The 22,002-nt window shown below is 44.2% G+C and overlaps 1 protein-coding gene across 1 annotated transcript; it reads left to right on the top strand.

Moving 5' to 3' along the window:
• The first annotated feature begins 6,679 nt into the window (after positions 1 to 6,679).
• On the top strand, positions 6,680 to 8,014 carry LOC144695378 (muscarinic acetylcholine receptor M2-like). Its single transcript, XM_078566273.1, has one exon. It carries the CDS (start codon positions 6,680 to 6,682, stop codon positions 8,012 to 8,014), a length of 1,335 nt encoding a protein of 444 aa, XP_078422399.1.
• Positions 8,015 to 22,002: the final 13,988 nt, after the last annotated feature.

The following is a 22,002-nucleotide window of genomic DNA, read 5'->3' as shown; positions in this document are numbered from 1 at the left end:
TCTCCCTCCCTCCATTCTTGAATAGAGGGGTTATATTTGCTACATTCCAGTCTGATGGAACCTTTCCAGAATCCAGTGAATTTTAGAAAATTAACACCAGTGCATCGACTACCTCATTAGCCACCTCATTTAAGATGGATGTCATCCATCTTGACAGCTTGCCAGCCCGCAGCTCCATCAATTTGCTCAGTGCCATTTCCCTAGTGATTTCAATTTCACCAAGTTCCTCTCTCCCTTTCACCTCCTGACTTGCAGCTATTACTGGAATGTTTTCGGTCCAGTGAGACCGTTTAGCAGTAATTATGAACTTGGTAAGCCATTAAAAAAACCCAGTTATACCTCATTCGACAAGGTGTTATTTCTCCAAGGGTTTTAATGCTTCAAAATCTGGGCCATTTCTTTTTTTTAAAAAATGGAAGCCACGGTTGGAATGAAGTACTTAAGGTGGATCGCATTTCCTGCAGAGTGACTGAGCTTATTTTTTAATGGGGAGTGGGAAATGGACAACCTAGCTTCCCTGAAGAAATCTGCTGAGTGTAAAATCACTGGCAAGGGTCTTCATGACTGGGTTGTGTACCTTCAAGTCTCACTGAAAACAAACTATGACTGTGCAGAGTCCACTGGTTTGCTCGAAATACTCTAGAACATTGCTTGTTGAAATGACATAATGTGCGAAATTAGCATTTACACTTGCCAGCAACCATTTAATTCTTAATATGTTGCACTGTGCACTGTCCAATCACACACTTCCTCAGCCTGAATGAAGCAATGTGGATACAGTGAAACTTTAGGGGGTATCATGAACAATGGGGCACAATCTTGAAGCTACAGCTTGACTAATTAGCACTGAAATTAGGAAGTAAATGCTTTTTACAAATGGTAGTGAAAATCATGGATGACACAGTGAAGAAGGATGACATTTGGCCCATCATATCTGTGTCAGCCCTTGAAAGATCTATCCAGTTGGTTCCAATCCCCTACCCTTTCCCCATAGCCCTGCAATTTTTTTCTTTTCATACACTTAAGCCTCAATTAAAAATGTAACCTTGTCTGGATGTGAACCCAGCACCAAAGTTGAAGAATTTTGGTCCATGTCCAAATGCAGCAAGACCTGGACAATATCCAGGCTTGGGCTGACAAGTGGCAAGTAACATTCACTCCACACAAGTGTCAGGCAATGACTACATCCAACAAGAGAGAATCCAACCATCGCCCCGTGATGTTAAATGGTATTACCCCCACTGAATCCCCCACTATCAACATCCTGGGAGTTACCGTTGACTAGAAACTGAACTGGACTAGCAATATAAATACTGTGGCTACAAGAGCAGGTCAGAGGCTAGGAATCATGCGACGAGTAACTCACCTCTTGGCTCCCCAGAGACTGTCCACTATCTACAAGGCACAAGTCAGGAGTGTGATGGATTACCCTCCACTTGACTGGATGAGTGCAGCATCCACAACACTCAAGAAGCTTGATACCATCCAGGACAAAGCAGCCCGCTTGATTGGCACCACATCCACAAACATTCATACCCTCCACCATCGATGCACAGTAGCAGCAGTGTGTACCATCTACAAGATGCATTGTAGGAATTCACCAAGGCTCCTTCGACAGCACAAACCATGACCCCTACCATCTAGAAGGACAAGGGCAGCAGACAGATTGGAACACCACCGCCTGGAGGTTCCCCTTCAAGTCACCCACCATCCTAACTTGGAAATATATCGCCGTTCCTTCACTGTCACTCTGTCAAAATCCTGGAACCCCCTCCCTAACAGCACTGTGGGTGTACCTACACCACATGGACTGCAGCGGTTGAAGAAGGCAGCTCACCACCACCTTCTCAAGGACAATTAGGAATGGCTAATAAATGCTGGCCCAGCCAGCAAAGCCCACATCCTGTGAATGAATAAAAAAAATATTGTAGCACCCTCTATGCTCTAGAAACCTCTGCCCAAAAAGACCAAGGATGAGATTGATGTATATTTGGTAGGTAAGGGTATCAAGGGCGATGCAGCAAAAGTAGGAAAATTGAGTTGAAGCACAGATCAGTCATGATCTAATTGAATGTGGCATAAGCTTGTTCCTGAGCTTGTCAAGTCTGTCAGGGAACGGTGTCTGTGACAGGGACTGGGAAAGGAGCAGAGAGAAGGGAAGAAACTTTGCAGCTGCAGGAAATAAATTACTTAAACATTAACCAATACAATTTTCCTTTGTCCGTAACTTATTGGATTATTTTTTTAAGAGTAAGCACAAGATGGAAAGTAAAATCGAGAGTGTGAAATTATCGGGGCTGAAGTACCCACTGATTAAAGGTTTACTGGAGAGTGGCAATGATTGACAGACTAATTGTTCTATTTCTTACTTAGAACTGATGACAATGGTTCCATGTTGCTAAGGTGTCAAACGATCGATTTTAAATACTGAACCCAGGCGAAATGTCACTTTCTCAGAGTGCTCTGCGAAAAAAGTTACGATAGTTTTCACTGAAATTTATGTGACCTAATTCCCAGCAAGATGAGAAACTGGGGGAAATAAAGAGATGCTGGAAACACTTAGCGGATGACACGTTGCAATTGTAGAAAGAAACAATTGGTTGATGTTGATGTTGATGTTTCCTTTAAAAGTCTTCTGTTCTATCATTGTTACGGACAGGGTAAGGGAGAGCAGCAGAAATCCCTGTTCCCTTCTCAACTGTCCGCAACCAGTAAGCTTTTGAGAGGATCGAAGATGTGTGTGTGTTTGTGTTTTTAACCCCCCTGAATGTGTGGATAATTTGAATAAGCAGCAGCAAGCATTTCGTGGGTTTGAATAAAGAAAGAGGGTTATTAGTTTACGTGCTTACCTCGAAATCTAACACTATGTCACTCACTCACAAAGCCACATACACAAATGCACTCACAGAAAGTGCAGTTGAAGACGACAGTGCTCCTTTACGGGTTATAGGCAAAATAATAGTTCACAATTCACGTGATGGCCGTGTTGTGGAAAACACCTAATGGAAAAGATGCCTTCACTCTGGGGTGGTAGTTTAGGTGAATTCAACAGCCAAAGTCCTATGCCAATGTCATTTTAGGATTCTCTCCAAGAGTTGGACTTTCTAAAGGTCATGAAGTTAGTTGCTTGCAGTCTCGTTATCAGGAGGTCATTTGCTGTATTGGTGGACTCGAAAAATAACAGACTTGAAGACCTTGTAGTGTTACAGTCTCCAGTTCTTAAGGGATGAACGTTATTCCCCTTTCTGATGCTGTTGTTTCTTACCTTTTGCAGTCACCATTTAAAAGATTACGAAGGGACAAACATGGCTGCCTTACCATGTGACTCTTCGCAATGGTGGTTCCTCGTCCCAATATGGTAATGGTCTTGGGTTAGCTAGCAACATTCGGTTTTATTGTTTTAAGACACTCATTCTGAGGGGGCCGGGGGTGGTTAAGATGATCACCTTCCATGTTTCAAAGAAGACCCATTCAATTTGGGAGTGTCTCTTGACGGTCTCAGGATATGTGTAGTTGGCACTCGTCCGTCTGGATGTGCCCTATTGTCTCTGTTAAGGGGGGAGGGGGGGGTGCGGGGGTGCAGTTTCGGAATGCACAAGCCAGGTCATCTGCCATTCGGCGGCCATCTTTGCAGCATTTTGGCTTTTTATTTTTAGCAGTGGCCAACTTCAAAGAATCCACATTGAATAAAATTTAGAGTTCGTGTCTTGAAAGTTAGGAATATGATATGTCTTTTCCGGGCATAACACACGTGTCAATCTATCGAACATCACCATGTTTTCCCATGCCTTGTTCTGCAATGTCCCAACATGCTAGCCCTATTCCAATCTGGCTGCCCTGACTGGCCATGCCTAGGTTTTGGTTCAACAAGTGGGAAAAATGGCCAACTACCTGCAGGGGAGGGGGGTAGGGGTGTGCACAGGGGTATAGAAAAGAGTGACATAGGTATACTGAAAAAAAGAATACCTGGAAAAACTCAGCAGGTCTGGCAGCATCTGCGGAGAGGAACACAGTTGACATTTCGAGTCCTCATGACCCTTCAACAGAACTAAGTAAAAATAGGAGAGGGGTGAAATATAAGCTGGTTTAAGGTGGGGGGGAGGAGAGAGGAGGAGGGGGGCGTTGTTGGGACAAGCAAGCAGTGATAGGAGGAGATAACCAAAAGATGTCACAGACAAAAGAACAAAGGGGTGTTGAAGGTGGTGATATTATCTAAAAGAATGTGCTAATTAAGAATGGATAGCAGGACAAGCAAGGTACAGATAGCTCTAGTGGGGGTGGGGTGAAATAAGACTAAAAGGGCATAAAAGGTATAGATAAATGATCGGTGGAATACATTAAAATTAATGGAAATAGGTGGGAAAAGAAAAATCTATATAAATTATTGGAAAAAACAAAAAGGAGGGGGAAGAAACAGAAAGGGGGTGGGGATGGAGGAGGGAGTTTAAGATCTAAAATTGTTGAACTCAATATTCAGTCCGGAAGGCTGTAAAGTGCCTAGTCGGAAGATGAAGTGCTGTTCCTCCAGTTTGCGTTGAGCTTCACTGGAACAATGCAGCAAGCCAAGGACAGACATGTATTCTGAAGTTTGAATAACCTGGCGTTGCCATAGGATGGTTAAACGTCAGAGATAGGGTTTAAAAGAAATATATGAACAATAAGATGATAATGTTTGGAAGGGGAAATTTAGAGAAGCTGTGCTCCCAGCACGGAACCTCACGAGACAGGAGCGCAGTTTGGAGATAGAGCAACACCATAGCTGAGCTGTTTCATTAATTTGTGTTGAGATAGCTTCCCTGGCTACACAGTCATAATGTTCGTGCCGCTCCCCACCGCCCCCCTCCTGCCCCACGACTTATCCTTCTAAGCAAAATGCGTGAGCTGCCTGTGGGAGTATGTCAGGTTCGAGCAGCTATGGACGGGCCCTTGAGCCTCCCGATTGGACTGCGTGCTGGAGGTTCACCGGATAAAGGGCCGGAGCCAATTTCTACCCCTCAGTCCCTACTTGAGATGGTGTGACGACCACTCCTGCCTACCCCTGAGCTATAGGACCTGTAAAGGTGGCTGGTGAAGCTGTGCTTCCACATCATTTGTACAATGCCAGGTTAGTAGTTGTTAGCCTTCTGAAGACCTGTGCAAAGATTAACGCGTTGTGGATATTTAATCTTCTTTTTCATGCACCTGTTACCCAAAACATCCTTGACAAAAAAAAATTCTTATGTACTTTTTGTCCATTTCATTTTTCAGTTTCTTTCGCTGTGGATACTTAACTCCAAACACGCTTAATACATACAGAAGCAATTACATTATTCTCTCCTCCTGCTATGTCTTACTCTAGTGTGCATATTACAAATACTGCTTCCACCTCAATTTACGTCATTCAATGTTTCTTTGCTTTGCCTTTTCCTGTCTAGTTTCCCCTCCTTCTCAGTCTTCACTCCCTTCTCCATGACACTATTTTCTCCCTCTCTGTCCCTGTTTCTTTCACCCTCCTTCTCTCCTTGTCCTTGTATTTTGCTCTCACTCCGCCCTCCCTTCTCATGTCCCTCTCTCCATTATCTATCGCTCCTTTCTCCTCCTTTCCTTCCTGCATCTTTCCTTTCCAATGCCTTGAATTAGCTTTCACAGGTTTGATCAATATTGGGAATTCTTTTTGAGCTCTCAATGGGCAGAAATGAGCTATCTGAGCATTCAACATTACGCGGTGTGGAGCATGTTTTTATTTACAGCACCAGCTCCGGTGAAGATTGTTGCCATTTTAAATCCCCTGATTCGTTGCCTATGTTTGCTTTGTAATACCAGCATCAGGAAAACAATTCTCGTATTTGTACCTTAGCACAGTGCTCATAAAACATGCAAGCTATACAATTATGGAAATGGGAGGATTAAAACCGGTGTCAGGCCTTGATTAACATGACCCTATAGTTAGCTGTTTTGAAAAGCATGACATTTCAATAAAAATACCCAATCTCAGATTGTTTTTTTCTCCCCAACTCCCAGAGGTGAAGCTCCGAGCCTCTGTTCCCGGCCTCCCTTTGACTGAAAGCTTTTTTCGATAGGATGGTTGTTCTTTCTGCGAGGGAGGAATGGCACTGGGACATCTGTCCTTCCACCAACATTTCCCTAGGTGAGAGGGATTTTCAGTGTCTCCATGAGTTTGTGGTCCAGAGACATGAACTTAAAGGAATCAAAGGGGTAAAAGTATTCTTCCCTTAACAGTTGAGCATTTGAGGTGGAAGCATCTAGACGTGTTGGATCACACAAATTACGAACATACGAATTAGGAGCAGGAGTAGGCCACTCGGCCCCTCGAGCCTGGGTCAATGAAATTCAAACCCTTCAGGTTAATTTAAATGTAAATGCTTTCAAGGCATTTTTGCAATGTCAGTCATCAGCATCTTCATTCAGTTCAGCACAAGTAATTAACTATTAATTCAGAATTAATAATTAATTGTACAGTAAATGAACTATGAGATGATTCCTAATTAAAACACAGCCCCTCCTGACAAAGATATTACTGTTTACAGGAGCAGATAGCTTTGTATGTTCTCGCTGGTAGAACTTCAATTAGCGACCAGTTGTACCTTAACTTCAACATATGTGAAATCTCTTTCCTAATCATCTCCCTTTTCTTTTCTAAACTTAGGCCTCGCCTGTGCTAATGACATCTCAGATGGAAATGATGGCAAATTCAACTGAGACTAATGAACTTCTTGGAAACCTAACAAATTTGATTGATGCCGAAAGAGGGAGTCCTTACAAAATGGTCGAAGTGGTCTTCATTGTAATTGTGACAGGATCTTTAAGTTTGGTGACCATTATTGGAAACATTCTGGTTATTGTTTCTATCAAAGTAAACAGGCAACTACAAACTATCAACAACTACTTTATTTTCAACTTGGCCTGTGCTGATTTGATTATTGGTGTATCTATGAATCTATACACCATCTCCACTCTAATTGGATACTGGCCATTGGGCCCAGTGGTTTGTGATTTATGGCTTGCTCTAGATTATGTTGTCAGTAACGCCTCTTCTATGAACCTCCTGATCATCAGCTTTGACCGCTACTTCTGTGTGACAAAGCCCCTTAGCTACCCCGTGAAGAGAACAGCGAAGGTGGCAGGGATGATGATCGCAGCTGTTTGGGTTTTGTCCTTTATCCTGTGGGCTCCTGCCATTCTGTTCTGGCAGTTCATCGTAGGGGAGCAGACAGTTAGTGAGGGTGAGTGTTATATTCAATTCTTCTCAAATCCAGCTGTCACTTCTGGCACTGCTATAGCTGCCTTCTATCTCCCTGTTATCATCATGATGATTTTGTATGTGCAAATATCTCGTGCCAGCAAGAGTCGTGTAAAGGAGGATAAAAAGGAGACTGAATCAAGCAAGTACACCTTTTTACCCAGTTTAGTGAAGGGCAAAATAATGAAACAGAATAATAACTACATATCGAATGCTCCTGCTGATTTACCGCATGTCAAAATAACTGGTGAAATAATGACTGATAATTGTGACCAAGGAGAGGAGAAGGAGCTCTCCAATGAGTCAATGTCCATCAGTGTGGTCCCATCAAACCAGAACGAGGAAGGGACGATACAAGAGAGCACAAACGTCTCTACTACACAAAGCTGTTTCAGGATGGACAACTCCAAACTCTCGTGTATAAAGGTAGTCAGCAAATCTCATAAAAGTGATGACTGTGGCACCAAGACAGGAATAGTGCCAGGTGCCAGCAGCAAGGATGGGAATGGCAGAGAGATCAGAGAGGGCAATAAGATCATTACAATGACCAATACCCCTGCTAAGAAGAGGAAGGGAGCTGTATCCCGAGAGACGAAGGTGACTAAGACCATCCTGGCTATTCTCCTGGTATTTATCATCACGTGGAGCCCTTACAATGTCATGGTTCTCATTGACACGTTCTGTTCAACCTGCGTCCCCAACACAGCCTGGGCTATTGGATACTGGATCTTTTACATCAACAGTACTGTCAACCCAGCCTGCTACACACTGTAATAATACCTTCAAGAAAACCTTCAAGCATCTTCTCCTGTGTCAGTACAAGAACATTGGTGCAACAAGATAAAAGCAGCTACAAGCACATCTTCATTAACACGTTATACATATTTCTGATGTGACTTTCATAATGTACATCCAAAACTGTATCTAAACAATGTGTCTATTGTGTCAGATTATGGGTCATTTTGACATCTATTACATGTAACACTGGAAGCACATTCGATTTACATCCAATGAATGTGTAATGTCTGTTATGAATAAACAGTGCCCAGGCTTGGGCTGACAAGTGGCAAGTAACATTCATGCCACACAAGTGCCAGGCCATGACCATCTCCAACAAGAGAGAATCTAACCATTGCCCCTTGATAGTCAATGGCATTCCCATCGCTGAATCCACCACTATCAACATCCTGGGGTTTAGCATTGACCAGAAACTGAACTGGACTAGCCATTTAAATGCTGTAGCTGCAAGAGCAGGTTAGAGGTCAGGAATCCTGCAGCGAGTAACTCACTTCCTTACTCCCCAAAGCTACATGGCACAAGTGATGGAATACTCTCCACTTGCCTGGATGAGTGTAGCTCCCACAACGCTCAAGAAGCTTGACACCATCCAGGACAAAGCAGCCCGTTTGATTGGCACCCCATCCACAAACATTCATTCCCTCCACCACCGACGCACAGTAGCAGCAGTGTGTACCATCTACAAGAAGTACTGCAGGAATTCACCGAGGCTCCTTCAACAGCACCTTCCAAATCCACGACCACTACCATCTCGAAGGACAAGAGCAGCAGACACATGGTAACACCACCACCTGGAAGTTCCCCTCCAAGTCACTCGGCATCCTGACTTGGAAAATATCATTGTTCCTTCACTGTCACTGGGTCAAAATCCTGGAACTCCCTCCCTAATAGCACTGTGGGTGTACCAATACCACATGGACTGCAGTGATTCAAGAAGGCAGCTCACCACCACCTTCTCAAAGGCAAATAGGGATGGGTAATAAATGCTGGCCTAGCCAGCGATGCCCATATCCAGTAAATGAATTTTTAAAAATAATCAGAATGTGTTCATGAGAAAATTGGAAGATGAATTTTCCCAATGTGTAAGCATCCTAAAATATAGCGCAAACATGTTTAGCGAGGAATGTTCACTTTACACAGCAATCAATCCCCAATATAAAAGATATTATTGAGCACCTACAATGTCATCTAAGGGGGTTCGGTTTGGCCAGTTAGCTAGATGGTTAGCATGTGGATCAGATTGGTGCCAACAGCATGGGTATCCACCTCCCCTCTGGATGACGCAGGCTTGGGAACTGTTTCCATGTCCTACCCTTCCTAAAGAGAATAGATACCTCATGGCTCAGTGAGTAATAGCCAAGGACACACATGTGAGCAGAGAATTGAAGGAATCTATAATAACTTATCCTCCTTCTTCAAATCACACAATGCACATGGTTCTTCTCATGTGCATACCCTCTGTTACCGCTATTTTTTAAAGTTCTGTTTCAGTTGTTTAGCTGGTATCCCATTCATTATTTTTAAAAACACATTTGAAGAAATTCCCATTTTCCATTTTAAACTGCAGACAGTTCTCCTGATTTTCCAATAATTCAAGGCTCTGCAGCCTCGGCTGATGTCAATGCACCAGAGTAGTTCCTCTAATGAACCTCTGATCTTTACCAGCATTAAACTCAAATTAAGTAAGAGGATAACAGCCTTGAGTTCAGCATTCACTGAACACTATTAATCCACTGACTTTGTGTAAATTGAGCTAAATTAGAATCCATAGAATCTTGGCAAGGCTCCAAAGGTGGCATTGGGCCTCATGTAATGGAAAGTAAAGAATTAGGTAAAGCCGGACACAAAATCCAAAGAGCACATTTGTGGACTATTATTATTGTGTCTCTCCAGCTATCAAGCCTGTTCTTTGTCTCAATGTGTTTAGCCGAGTGAGTCAGTGGTTAACAGAGACACTTACCCCCTGACATTAGGAGTATGCCCTGATTGTAGTGTGGGAGATGCACTTGTTATAAAATAAGATGTAAAACAACAAAGCACAGTTAAAAGAAAGGAAAGCTTAATAGAGAAGCAACCAGAAGTTAAAAAAAAAAGCCAGGGTCTGATCCTCCAATAACATTATCAAACAAAACGTACTTTCTCAACTGAGAATTGAAGGTAGATGGACATAATATTTGGTCATGACTTGGGGTGTTGGCTTTCACTTTCTGTCAGTTTATTGATATTCCAATGGTATGTCATTTGGCCATTGTTTGGTGCAAGTAAAAGATTTGGCTAATAACTCTCCAGAGAAATGAGCAATGCTTTTATAGTCAAAAACAGATGAGTGTAATGAGCTGCTCTGCAAGGGTCTCTGGCTCTTCTCCCTCAACCTCTCCATCTCAGTGCGGCTCTCAGGAATCAGTGAAATACTGCAAAAATAGGGCACCTGCTGGAAATAAGCAGCAGATCAGACAGCATCTGTGGGGGGAGAAGCCGAGTTAATAGGCAAAGTTTTTCCACCCCGCTGAAGGCAAGTTCGAGGGCAGGTAGGCTTGAAAAGCCCCTGGGGCAGGGTTTTACGGGACCCTGCTGGCGTGTTTGCAGGCCGGGGGCTCTCTGTGTGCCCATTTGGGCATGAGGGGTCAATTTCAGGGTGAGAGGTCAAGAGGGTGAGCATTGGATTGGTTTGGGTTGAGGGGTCATTTTGCAGAGAGGGGTCTGAATGGACACCAGAGGTCAGTTTGGGTTGAAGGGTCTGTTTGGGGTGAGGAATCAGGTTGGAACTGGGGTCAGGTTGTGGGGGATGGGGTCAGGTTTTGGCGGAGGTGTCGCCTTTGGGGACATAGCTCAGACCAATGGAGTTTAACAAAGTGCCTGTGGAGTCATTATCCACCATCTTGTCAACAGCAAGGACTGACCTCACCCTGTAGACGGATTGGCCCCTCGCATTCCTATCCGGGTCACAGAGTCAGGTGACACCATCTCCCAAAGTGCAATGCAGTAGAGGGAGGAACAGGCCACGGGGGAGGGTTGGAGGACTGACCCCTCACCCCAAACCAAGTATTCACCCTAAACTGAACTTTCCCCCCAACACTGACTGCAACCCCAGCACTGACCCTTCACCCGACACTGACTCTCACCCCTAAACTGACCTCTCACCCCAAACTGACCCATCTCCCTTGAACAGGATCCTCTTCCCTAAGTTGACTCCTCATTCGAAACTGCCCCCTCATCCTCAAACTGACTACTCACCTCCAAACTGCCCCCTCACCTCTAAACTGACTCCTTGCCACAAACTGCTCTCTCAGATGTATATAAAGGAAACCCATTTTCAAAGAGTTCTCCCTGGTCAGACAAAGAGTATCACACATGACAGGGATATTTAATACCAAAAAAAAACAATGAATATATTATAGTTAATCGCCAGAGTATTCACTCCATCCTTCCTGTTATGAAAATGGTTATTGTCTCTAATCTCACTGCCACGAATCAGCTGAGGTATCGAGTTGAGTGAGTCGAGTGTAACGCTGAGTGTAAAGTTGTGTGAAGCGTTTATGAATACAGGGGCCTGTGTTGGGGTGTCGGGGCCCACTCACCTCCAGCACCATCACCTCACCAAGCAATTTGCCAAGGCTCCTTCGACAGCACATCCCAAAGCCGTCACCTCTGCCATCCAGGAGGACAAGGGGAGCAGGCGCAGGGGGGTCAGCACCACCTCCAAGCTCCCCTCGGAGTCGCCTGGCTGGGGAATATATATCGCTGTTCCTTCACCATCGCTAGGTCAAAATCCTGGAACTCCTACCCTCTCATCACTATGGGTGGGCCTACACCACACGGACTGCAGCGGCTCAAGGAGAAGGCACCACAACACTTTCTCAGGATAACGAGGCCTGGGAGTGAATGAATGAAATATAAGCAGCCACTTTACCCAGTTCCCCATCTCAGGCACTATTCAGTTTTCAATTCTAACAATCCCGAGCTGGACATGGTAAGCGTGATGAAGTTTGTGACTGTGTTAGCTATGAGCAGCCTATCACCTCCACTGCGGTAAGGATAAAGAGGGGATTATTGTGGGACAGAGGTCAGTGAATTCCAATGAAACAGAAGATGAAATGAATTCGGCGCTTGTCAGTTATACAGAGCACAGAGGAAGGGCAGCTGAATGTGACACAGAGAGAATTCGTACTGAGAAATCCTGACTGAACTTTCAATCACTGGTGAATCTGCAGTGTATGTGGGGATGGGGTGGTGAATGGTCAGTTGGTCGAGAGGCTGCATTATGAAGTTGAGAATTTTACACCATGGAGCTGTCAGCTGTGGCTCAGTCGGTAGCACTCTCACCCCTGAGTCAGAAAGATGTGGGTTCAAGTCCCGCTCCAGAGAGTTAGGATGGGGTTTTCCGGCCCTGTTGTAGTGGGCTCTGCCACGGGAGATTTGGCGGCCAAGCAAAAAGTCCATTGACTTTCAACGGGACTGGAAGACCCCAGCAGTGGGCATGCCTGGAAAATCCTGCCCTTAAGCCACACCAGTGTCTCTCTGTAAATGATCACAGTACAAAAATTAATAGGGCCCCTCCCTAAATGATCAGTCAAGAATTAACCAAGAAAAACCCTCACACCAAAATGACCCAACACCTCAAACTGGCCCCTCACTCCTAGCTGACTCCTCATGCCAAATTGACCTCACTCTAAATACCAGCTATTGCTGGCAAGCCACTTAACTCGACTGACCCCTTTTCCAAAACCAACCCATCACTGCTATACTGACTCCACATCCCAAACTGACCCCTCAATCCAACAAACTGTCAATTCACCCCAAAAAAATCCCACCACTCTCATTTGACCCCTTACCCTAAACCAACCCATCAATCTCATTCTGCTTCATCATCCCAAAATGTCCTATTTCCAAATTGACCCATCCCTCCCAATGTGAGCCATCACCAGAAACAAACCCATTACTGCAACTGATCCTTCGCACAAAAATTACACATCACACTGACCCCTCACCCAAACCATCCTGTTGCTCCTATTCTGACCTCTGAACCAAAATTGACCCCTCAACCCAAACTCACCCTTACCTCAAACTGATCGCCCACCCCCAAGGTAATGCTTCACCCCAACCTGATCCCCTTTGCTGCAACCTGACCTCTCACCCCTGCACCCCAAAATGATCCCTCCCTCCTGAAACTGACGCCTTGTCCAAATTGAACCCTCACCATAAAATGGCCCCTCACACTGAATTGAGCCTTTGCCATGAACTGGACACTCCAGAATGATATCCATGGTTTGGTTGAGTGGCAGAAAAGTGGCAAATAGAATTCAATCCAGAAAAGTATGAGGTAATGCATTCGTGGAGGGCAAACAAAGCTAGAGAATACACAATAAATAGGAGGATGTTGAGAGGGGTAGAGGAAGTGAGAGACCTTGGAGTGCATGTCCACAGGTCCCTGAAGGTAGCAGGATATTATGTATAGTTCTGGCCGCCACATTACAGGAAGGACATAATTTCTCTGCAGAGAGTACAGAAAGGTTTACAAGAATGCTGTTAGGGCTTGAAAATTGCAGCTATGAGGAGAGATTGGATAGGCTGGGATTGTTTTCCTTAGAATAGAGGAGGCTGAGGGGTGACCTAATTGAGGTGTTCAAAACTATGAGGGGCCTAGATAGAGTAGACAGGAAAGACTTGTTCCCCCTAGCTGAGGGGTCAATTACCAGGGGGCATAGATTTAAGGTGATTGGTAGGAGAATTAGAGGGGACATGAGGAAACACTTTTTCACCCAGAGATTGGTGGGCATCTGGAATTCACTGCCTAAATTGGTGGTTGAGGCTGAAATGCTCAACACATTTGCACCTGAAACACTGTAACCTGCAGGTGCTGGAAAGTGGGATTAAAATGAGCGGCTATGTTCTTTCTTTTTTTTTTGGCCAGAAAGACATGATGGGCTGAAGGGCCTCTTCCTGCGCCATAACTTTTCTGTGGTTTTAAAACAAACAAACCCCTCACCCCAAATGGTCTCCTCACTCACTAAGTACAGAATTGTTAGGGACCCTCCATCAATGGTCAGTACAGAACTAACAAGGTCCCTCACTAAATGACCACAGTACAGGATTAACCCAAATTAATACCTTTCCCAAAATTTGTTTCACTTTTACCTCAAAAGGAGAGAAAAATACCGCAGATGCTAGATAACTGTGGGGGGGTGGGTGGGGGGGGGGGGGGGCGGGGGAAGTGACACCAAATTGCTGGGAATACTCAGTAGCTCTAGTAGCTTCTATGGAGTGGGAAACAGAGTGAACATTTCAGGGATGAGCCATCAGTTTGGGGTATGGCATCAGATTGGATGGTAAGGGTCACTTTAGAGGATGAGGGGTCACTTTATATGGTGAAGGGTCAGTTTGGGATGCGGGGTCAGTTTGGCCACCTGGAAGTGACCCCATTGCTCTACGCCCTCTCTGGGTTGGGGGGGAATCAAGTGACTCCATCTCCCAGGTTGCAGCGCGGTTGGAGTAATCCATCCTTGGAGGCTTTTCTCCACCATGTTGCATGTGGGAAGGCAGGTCCGTCATCGCCGCCTGTGATTGGAGTGGAATTTATTGCATTTCCTTCCACCTGGACAGAGCGTTCCTGAAGAACATGGAAAAGTAGGATAATTCTGATATTCTGGAATAAATCTCCTTTCAATCATCACTGACACATTGACAAGAACAGATTCTGGAGTTAGAATGGGCCGATCTAAAATATTACATGTGAGGAGAGATTTATCGAGCATATCATTACAACACATTTGGCAAAAAACACTGAGCTCCAGTCCACCTGTATCCAGTTATATTAATGTGTTTTCAATCTCCCTCACTCACATCTGAATCATAGGAGGAACATACACAATCCTGGAAGGTTAAATGTTGGTTGTACAGAGATGGAAGAGTATGTTTGGCTATGTTGCATTTAGAGATGCATTTAGCCAAGTGTTGACATTGAGCTTGGGGTTGAGTTTGGTTTTGGTTCCTGCTGCACTTGAGAGGACAACTATAATGCAATAAATGTCCCAAGGTGCTTCACAAGAGCAGAAGTAAACAAAATTTTGATACAAAGCCCAAAAGAGTGATTTAGGACAGGTGGCCCAAAGCTTGGCCAAAGAGTTTTAAGAAGCCTTTTAAAAGGGGAGAGCGATGTTGAGGTTTGGAGAGGTTTAGGCAGGGAATTTCAAAGCCGAACACTCAGGCATCTGAAGGCACGGCCATCAATGGTTCAAAATCAGGAATGTGCAAGAAGACAGGGATGGGGGTATGCATAGATCTCAGCGGGGTGTATGGCTGGATAAGATTATCGAGATAGGGAGGGGCGAGGCTATGGAGGGATTTGAACAGAAGGATGAGAGCTTTACTCTGTGCCTAATGTTTCCTGTACCTGAACTAACACTCCTCACTTTGATAGAGAAACCTTTGAATGTGTTTCGAAATCTTCACATTCCCCTGAACCACAATGACCGTACTTGTTGTGTTTGAAGCTTGGAGACGTTTCTGAGAGAGGTGGTCAGATTCTGTTTAAATACTTGTCACTCTGACACCTAGAAATTCATTTAAGTGGACAATTGGAAACCATCTTTCAGAGTCTAATAGACAGAGTTACCTTGATGTTGGGTTACTGATAATGTCAAGACAAGTTGATTTCCGGATTCCTGCACCCCGATTGACCTGGCCTGAAATGGACAGTAGCCATCCCAAATGATAAATGACCCTTTAACTTAATACCACATGCTTTACCTTGAAGATCAGAGCAATTGGACATGAACCAGTTAGTATCTCTTTGAAGAACAATTGGTTTGCAATGTCTGTACAATATTTCATTTCTTAACCTCAGATCACGAACCTGGGACAGAAATGTGAGATTACCGTATCTCCCTGATATCCCTTCAGTGAAACTGCATAAAGATTTCACTATATCCATTCATCACTGAAAATTATTACTAAATCAAACTGGAGCTCAAAATAAATATTCTCCAGAAATGTTGCCACGGTATCTTAATGAAACCATCATTCAGGTATTAAATCACATTGAGAGAGCTCTGTATCATTTCAGGATGATGGTATTGGTGTTACAGAGATTGTATGATCAGAAGCTCATCTCAGGGTCAAATATGATACCAAGGCCACGAGCAATTTGGTTCAGACAGTTGCCAGGGAAGGGAGGGGGGTGGTGGAGTCAGCAGCGAGGGAACAGGATTTATGGTGGGAAGTGAAGACAATGGTTTCAGCCTTCCTGATATTGGATTGGAGGATTTTTCAACTCATCAATACTGGGTGTTGGATAAGCAGTCAGACAATTTAAAGAAAGTGGAGAAGTTGAGAGAGGTGGCGATATGGTGGAGCCGGGTGTGGGCAGTATACCTGTGAAAACCAACGCCGTACCTTCAGATGATGTGTCCGAGAGGCAGCATGTAGGTGAGTAATAGTAGTGGCCAAGGATAGATCCCAGGGTGGGGGGTGGGATCCAGAGGTAACGATGTGGGAGCAGGAAGAAAAGCCATTGCCGGTGATTCTCTGGCTAGAATTAGATAAGAAAGGAACCAGGAGTGTTCAGTCTCACCCAGCTGGGCGACAATGTATGAGCGGTGCTCCAACCCTTGGGTCGGACCCTGGTCCACCAGGACCAGACCCTCTGCCCGGATTGGAGCACCCCCCCACCCCAGGATTGGACAACCTTCCCCTCGGAATTGTACCATCTGCATCCCAGAATTGGGCAGTATCTCCTCACCCTACCCTACGGCTCGGATCAAACACTCCACTCAGAATTGGACCCCAGGACCGCCCAGGTTCAGACTTCCTTATGGTCAGGCGTAAGGCTGACCTGCGTGGAACATGCTCCTCATCTGTCTGGAGGCCCAGGCCTGTCAATCTGGCTGACTTCGGGGTCGGAGACCAGTCAATAATAAACGGCAAAGGCCGTGGATTTCAGGCCTCATAGTGTGCCGGGAGAAACTTAGGCTTCTGCCCCCTGCCTCTGTAAAACCCACACCGTACCCCCTTGCTCCCCTGTTTAATCCAGGCTGCAGTTACTGGAGGTTAAACAAAACCCTGACACTGTTGTAAAGCTGATAAAAAAAAACAAGGGGATTTTGTGATCAACCATGTCAAAGGCCGCAGGTGGGTGAGGAGGGAAAGTTTACCTTTGTCACAGTCACATAGGATGTCATCTGTGACATTGATAAGGGCCGTTGCAGTGATGTGTTTGAGAGGAAACCTTGTTTGGAAGGATTCAAATATGGACTTCTAGGAGCGATAAGGGTAACCTTGGGAGGTGACAATGCACTCAAATGCTTTGTAGAGGATAGGGAGGGTGAAGATGGGATGATGGGTCACAAAGGCGGTGGAGTTAGAGGTCGATTTTTGAGGATGGGGTAGCGGCAGCAGAGTTGAAGGGGTGAGGGACATAACCTGAGGGGAGAGAACAGTCAACAATATCAGCTAATTTGGGGACCAGGAAGGGCCTTGCTCTTGATCATCTGAGCAGCCACCATGGTAAGAGGACAGTGTTATCCACTTCTGTTCCAATCTTAGCCCTGATCCCTCGCCCCAGGACCTCAGCTACCCATCAGAGTACCTCACTGGAAATGTCTCCTAACACAAACAACCCCCACCAATGGTGGAGGGAGAGAAAGAGAGAGAGAGAGAGAGAGAGAGCAGTGATCAGGCAGAGGAATGAAAGATGGGCGGACTTAATAAAATGAATCCAATAAAAAGTAACCAATTCACAGAAAAAAGTATTCACAACCAATTGAGAACTTGTGCCTTTTTTTTAGTAATACATGTTTTTCTTTCTGTGTTGAGAATCAAACCAGTGAAGGTCGAGGAGAGACCATAGTCGCCGTTACCCCTGCTGTCCCACAGGGGCCGCTCCAAATCGACTCTTGATCACCCCGCCACTGCTGAGGGTATTTTCAGAACTCCAGCGATTCTTGCTGTCAATGGGTTGATGGAAATTAGGAGATAACTGTTACATTCAGGGACAGGAAACACTGGGACCCACCGCTGGGCTACTCTCCGTAGTTTCATTTATTCATGAATTGAATAATTGATACAACCAGATATTTCACCGCGCTCTTGAGCTGCTCTCTGAACTTGGACTGAGTCACCTCATAAATAAATACAGCAACTTAATTCAACCAGCATAAATCCAATTTTTTCAAAGGTATAGAAGGAATCATTGTAATATACATTACTAAATTCCTGGAATGATATAATAAAAGAAGTTTATAACATACAAAAGGCACAGGAGTATGAAGCTGCTGGATATGGTGAAGAGTAAAATTATCGACTTCCTTCTGCTCCCTATCTCTGGGTCACTGCGATTCTCTCCCTTGCTCTGACCCCTCAGTCCCTTACGGACTCGGCTGGTCACTAAAATGTACCTGACTGTCAGAGCGTTGAGCAACAGGATTAAAGCGCATGGGAGCAATGGGGTTAAAATATTATCAAACCAGTTAAATCCCACCTATGCTGGATCAGTACAATAAATTGCCTTTTCATTACAGGACCAGGGAACATTGTCAATTATCCCTCCAGGTTCAAATCTAAAGGAGATGGGAATATTTTTTTTAAACAATGCAGAGTGCAGCTGGTGATAGAACCACAGACACAGTTTTCTCGGTGCAATATTTTGTTTTCAGCTTCTGGCAACAAATGGCCACAAATCGATCAAAGGAGAAAGTGACGGTGAACCAGACAGAACAATCTGCTGCTGCATAAAGCAGGGCAAAGATTACATTACAACACAGGGGTGATTCCTAGGAACGATCCTTGTAAATAATAAGAACTGATCCATAACATTTCCGTGGCCACTAGGTGGCAAATGGTGCATGTGGAGAGGCTGCACTTTCCCTGGGACAGGATCACAATTGCAAATAAATTAACTGCGCGAGAGACAGAGAGAAACAGATAGAAGTGAAAAGAAATGTGAAATTCTGAGTAAAGCATTGTCTGTGTTTGGCAGGTGGTGGCGCTCAAATTTTTAAAATCATATCATTAAACTGAACACAATCTAAATCCTCCCACTTTCAGTTTTAATCAGGGTGGGGTGGGGAAAGAGAGTAGCTGAGCATCCAATCTGCTTCAATATTTTAATGACACCAGAGGTCACTGATTTCTCCTGTCGTAATTCCCAGGCCTCAGTCAATGTGATTGCTGGAGTTATATATAAACACACATACATACAAATGAGGGCAGGAGTAGGCCAATCGGCCCCTCAAGCCTGCTACGCCATTCAATAAGATCATGGCTGATCTGATTGTGGCCTCAACTCCATATTCTACCCATCCCCGATAACCTTTGAGCCCTTTGTTAGTCAAGAATCTATCTGCCTCTGTCTTAAAAATATTCAATGACCCTGCCTCCACCTGCTCTCTGAGGAAGAAAGTTCCAAATGTCCATGACCCTCTGAGAGAAAAATTATTCTCATCTCCATCTTAAATGGGAGACCCCTCATTTTTAAACTGTGTCCCCTAGTTCTAGTCTCTCCCACAAGGGAAAATATCCTTTCAGCATCCACCCTGTCAAATCCCCTCAGGGTCTTATTTGTTTCAATACGATCACCCTCAAACTTCTAAGATCCAATGGATACTGGCCCAGCCTGTCCAACCTTTCATCATAAGGTAATCTTCCTTCCCCCATCCCAGTATCAGTCAAGTGAACCTTCTCTGAACTGCTTCTAAGGCGTTTATATCTTTTCTTAAATAAGGAGACCAAAACTGTACACAGTATTCTAGATGTGGTCTCATCAACAACTGTAGCAAAACATCCCTACTTTTATATTCCATTCCCCTTGCAATAAACACCAACATTCCATTTGCCTTTCTAACCATTGCTGTACCTGCATACTAACCTTTCCTCATTCATGTACCAGGACACCCAGATCCCTCTGTACCGCAGAACTCTGCAAGCTCTCTCTATTTAAATAATGTGCCGCAAGTGGACAAGTTCATATTTTCCCACATTATACTCCATCCCCTAAATTGTTGTCCATGCACATACCTATGTCCCTTTGCAGACATATTATGTCCTCAAAACAACTACCTTTGTGTCATCAGCAAATTTAGCAACCATATATTCACTCCCTTCATCCAAGTCATTGATGTAAATTGTAAATACTTGAGGCCCCAACACTGATCCCTGTGGCACTCTGCTAGTCACACCTTACCAACCTGAAAATGACCCATTTATCCCTACACTCTGTTTTCTGTTAGCTAACCAATCCGCTATCCATGCTAATATATTACACCCTACACCAGGAGCTCTTACTTTACATGGTATCCTTTGCTCTAGCGCCTTGTCAAGTGTCTTCTGAAAATCTAAGTGCAGCGCATCCACAGGTTCCCCTTTACCCTATATTGCTTGTTAGTTCCTCACAGAACTCCAATAATTTAGTCAAACATGATTTCCTTTCACAAAATCATGTTGACTCTCCCTGGTTGCATTGAGATTTTCTAAGTGCTCAGCTATAACCTCCTTAATAATAGATTCCAGAAATTTCCCTATGACAGATGTTAAGCTAACTGGCCTTTAGTTTCCTACTTTCTGTCCCCCCCCTTTCTTGAATATTTTCTATTTTCCAATTTGATGGGGCATTTCCAGAATCTAGGGAATTTTGGAAAATTAAAACCAATTCAGCTACTATTTCAGCAGCCACTTCTTTTAAGACTCTAGGATGAAGTCAATCAGGACCTGGGGACTTGTCAGCTTTTCGATTCAATAAATTTCTTAGTACTTTTTCCCTGGTAATTGTAATGGTTTTAAGATCCTCCCTCCCTTTCACCTCCTGATTCACACTTATATCTAGGATGTTATTTGTATCCTCTTCGGTGAAGACAGATGAAAAATATCTGTTCAATTCATCACCAATTCCTTATTTTCCATTATCAATTCCCGAGATTTATTCTCTCGAGGACCAGTGCTCACTTTACTCTTTTCCTTTTTAAATGCCTGTAGAAACTTTTACTATCTGCTTTTATATTTTTAGCTAGCTTTCTCTCACCCTCTAATTTCACCCTCCGTATTTTTAGTCATTCTTTGCTGTTCTTTATATCTGTTCAATCTTCTGACCTGTCACTCATCTTTGTGGAATTATACTTTTCCTTTCAATTTGATACTATCTTTAATTTATTTACTTATCCATGGATGATGTGTTCTTCCCTTAGGGTCAATCTTCCTCACTAGAATTTATCTTTTCTGAGCATTCTGAAATATCTCCTTAAATATCTGCCACTGCAACTCTACTGACCTATCACTTAACCGAGTTTCCCTGTTCACTTTAGCCAGCTCTGTCGTCATGCCCTCATAATTGTCCTTATTAAGTTTAAAACACTAGTCTTAGATCCACTCTGATCGCCCTCAAACTGAATACGAAATTCAATCACATTACGTTCACTGCTAACTTGGCTTTCACTATGAGGTCATTAATTTGGCATATTATCAGACCTAGGATAGCCTTTTTTTATATTCATTCACGGGGTGTGGGCTTTGCTGGCTGGGCCAGCATTTATTACCCATCTCTAATTGCCATTGAGAAGGTGGTGGTGAGCTGCCTTCTTGAACTACTGCAGTCCATGTGGTGTGGGTACACCCACAGTACTGTTAAGAAGGGATTTCCAGGGTTTAGGTTCCAACAGGTTCCATCCTGCTCTCTGGTTGGTGCTATAACATCATGCTCTAAGAAACTGTCCTGAAAACACTCTATGAACTCATCATCCAGGTTACCTTTGCCAATCTGATTTGTCCAATCCATGTGTGGATTAAAATCACCCATGATTATCACCGTACCTCTCTCACATGCCCTCATTATTTCTTCCTGTGTAACCTTTCCTACAGTGTGGTCACTAGTAGGGGGGCCTATAAACCACTCCCACAAGTGACGTCTTACCTTTACTATTTCTCATCTCTACCTAAATTGATTCTTCATCTTGATCTCCAAAATTAAAGTCATCTCTTTC

This window comes from Cetorhinus maximus, chromosome 21, assembly GCF_964194155.1.
Source record: "Cetorhinus maximus chromosome 21, sCetMax3.hap1.1, whole genome shotgun sequence".
NCBI lineage: Eukaryota > Metazoa > Chordata > Chondrichthyes > Lamniformes > Cetorhinidae > Cetorhinus > Cetorhinus maximus.
The sequence above is the reverse complement of the archived record's forward strand: the minus strand, read 5'-3'. Positions and strand labels throughout refer to the sequence as shown.

Coding starts and splice junctions, on each gene's coding strand:
- LOC144695378 (XM_078566273.1), top strand. CDS start 6,680: ATGATGGCAAATTCAACTGAGACTAATGAACTTCTTGGAAACCTAACA.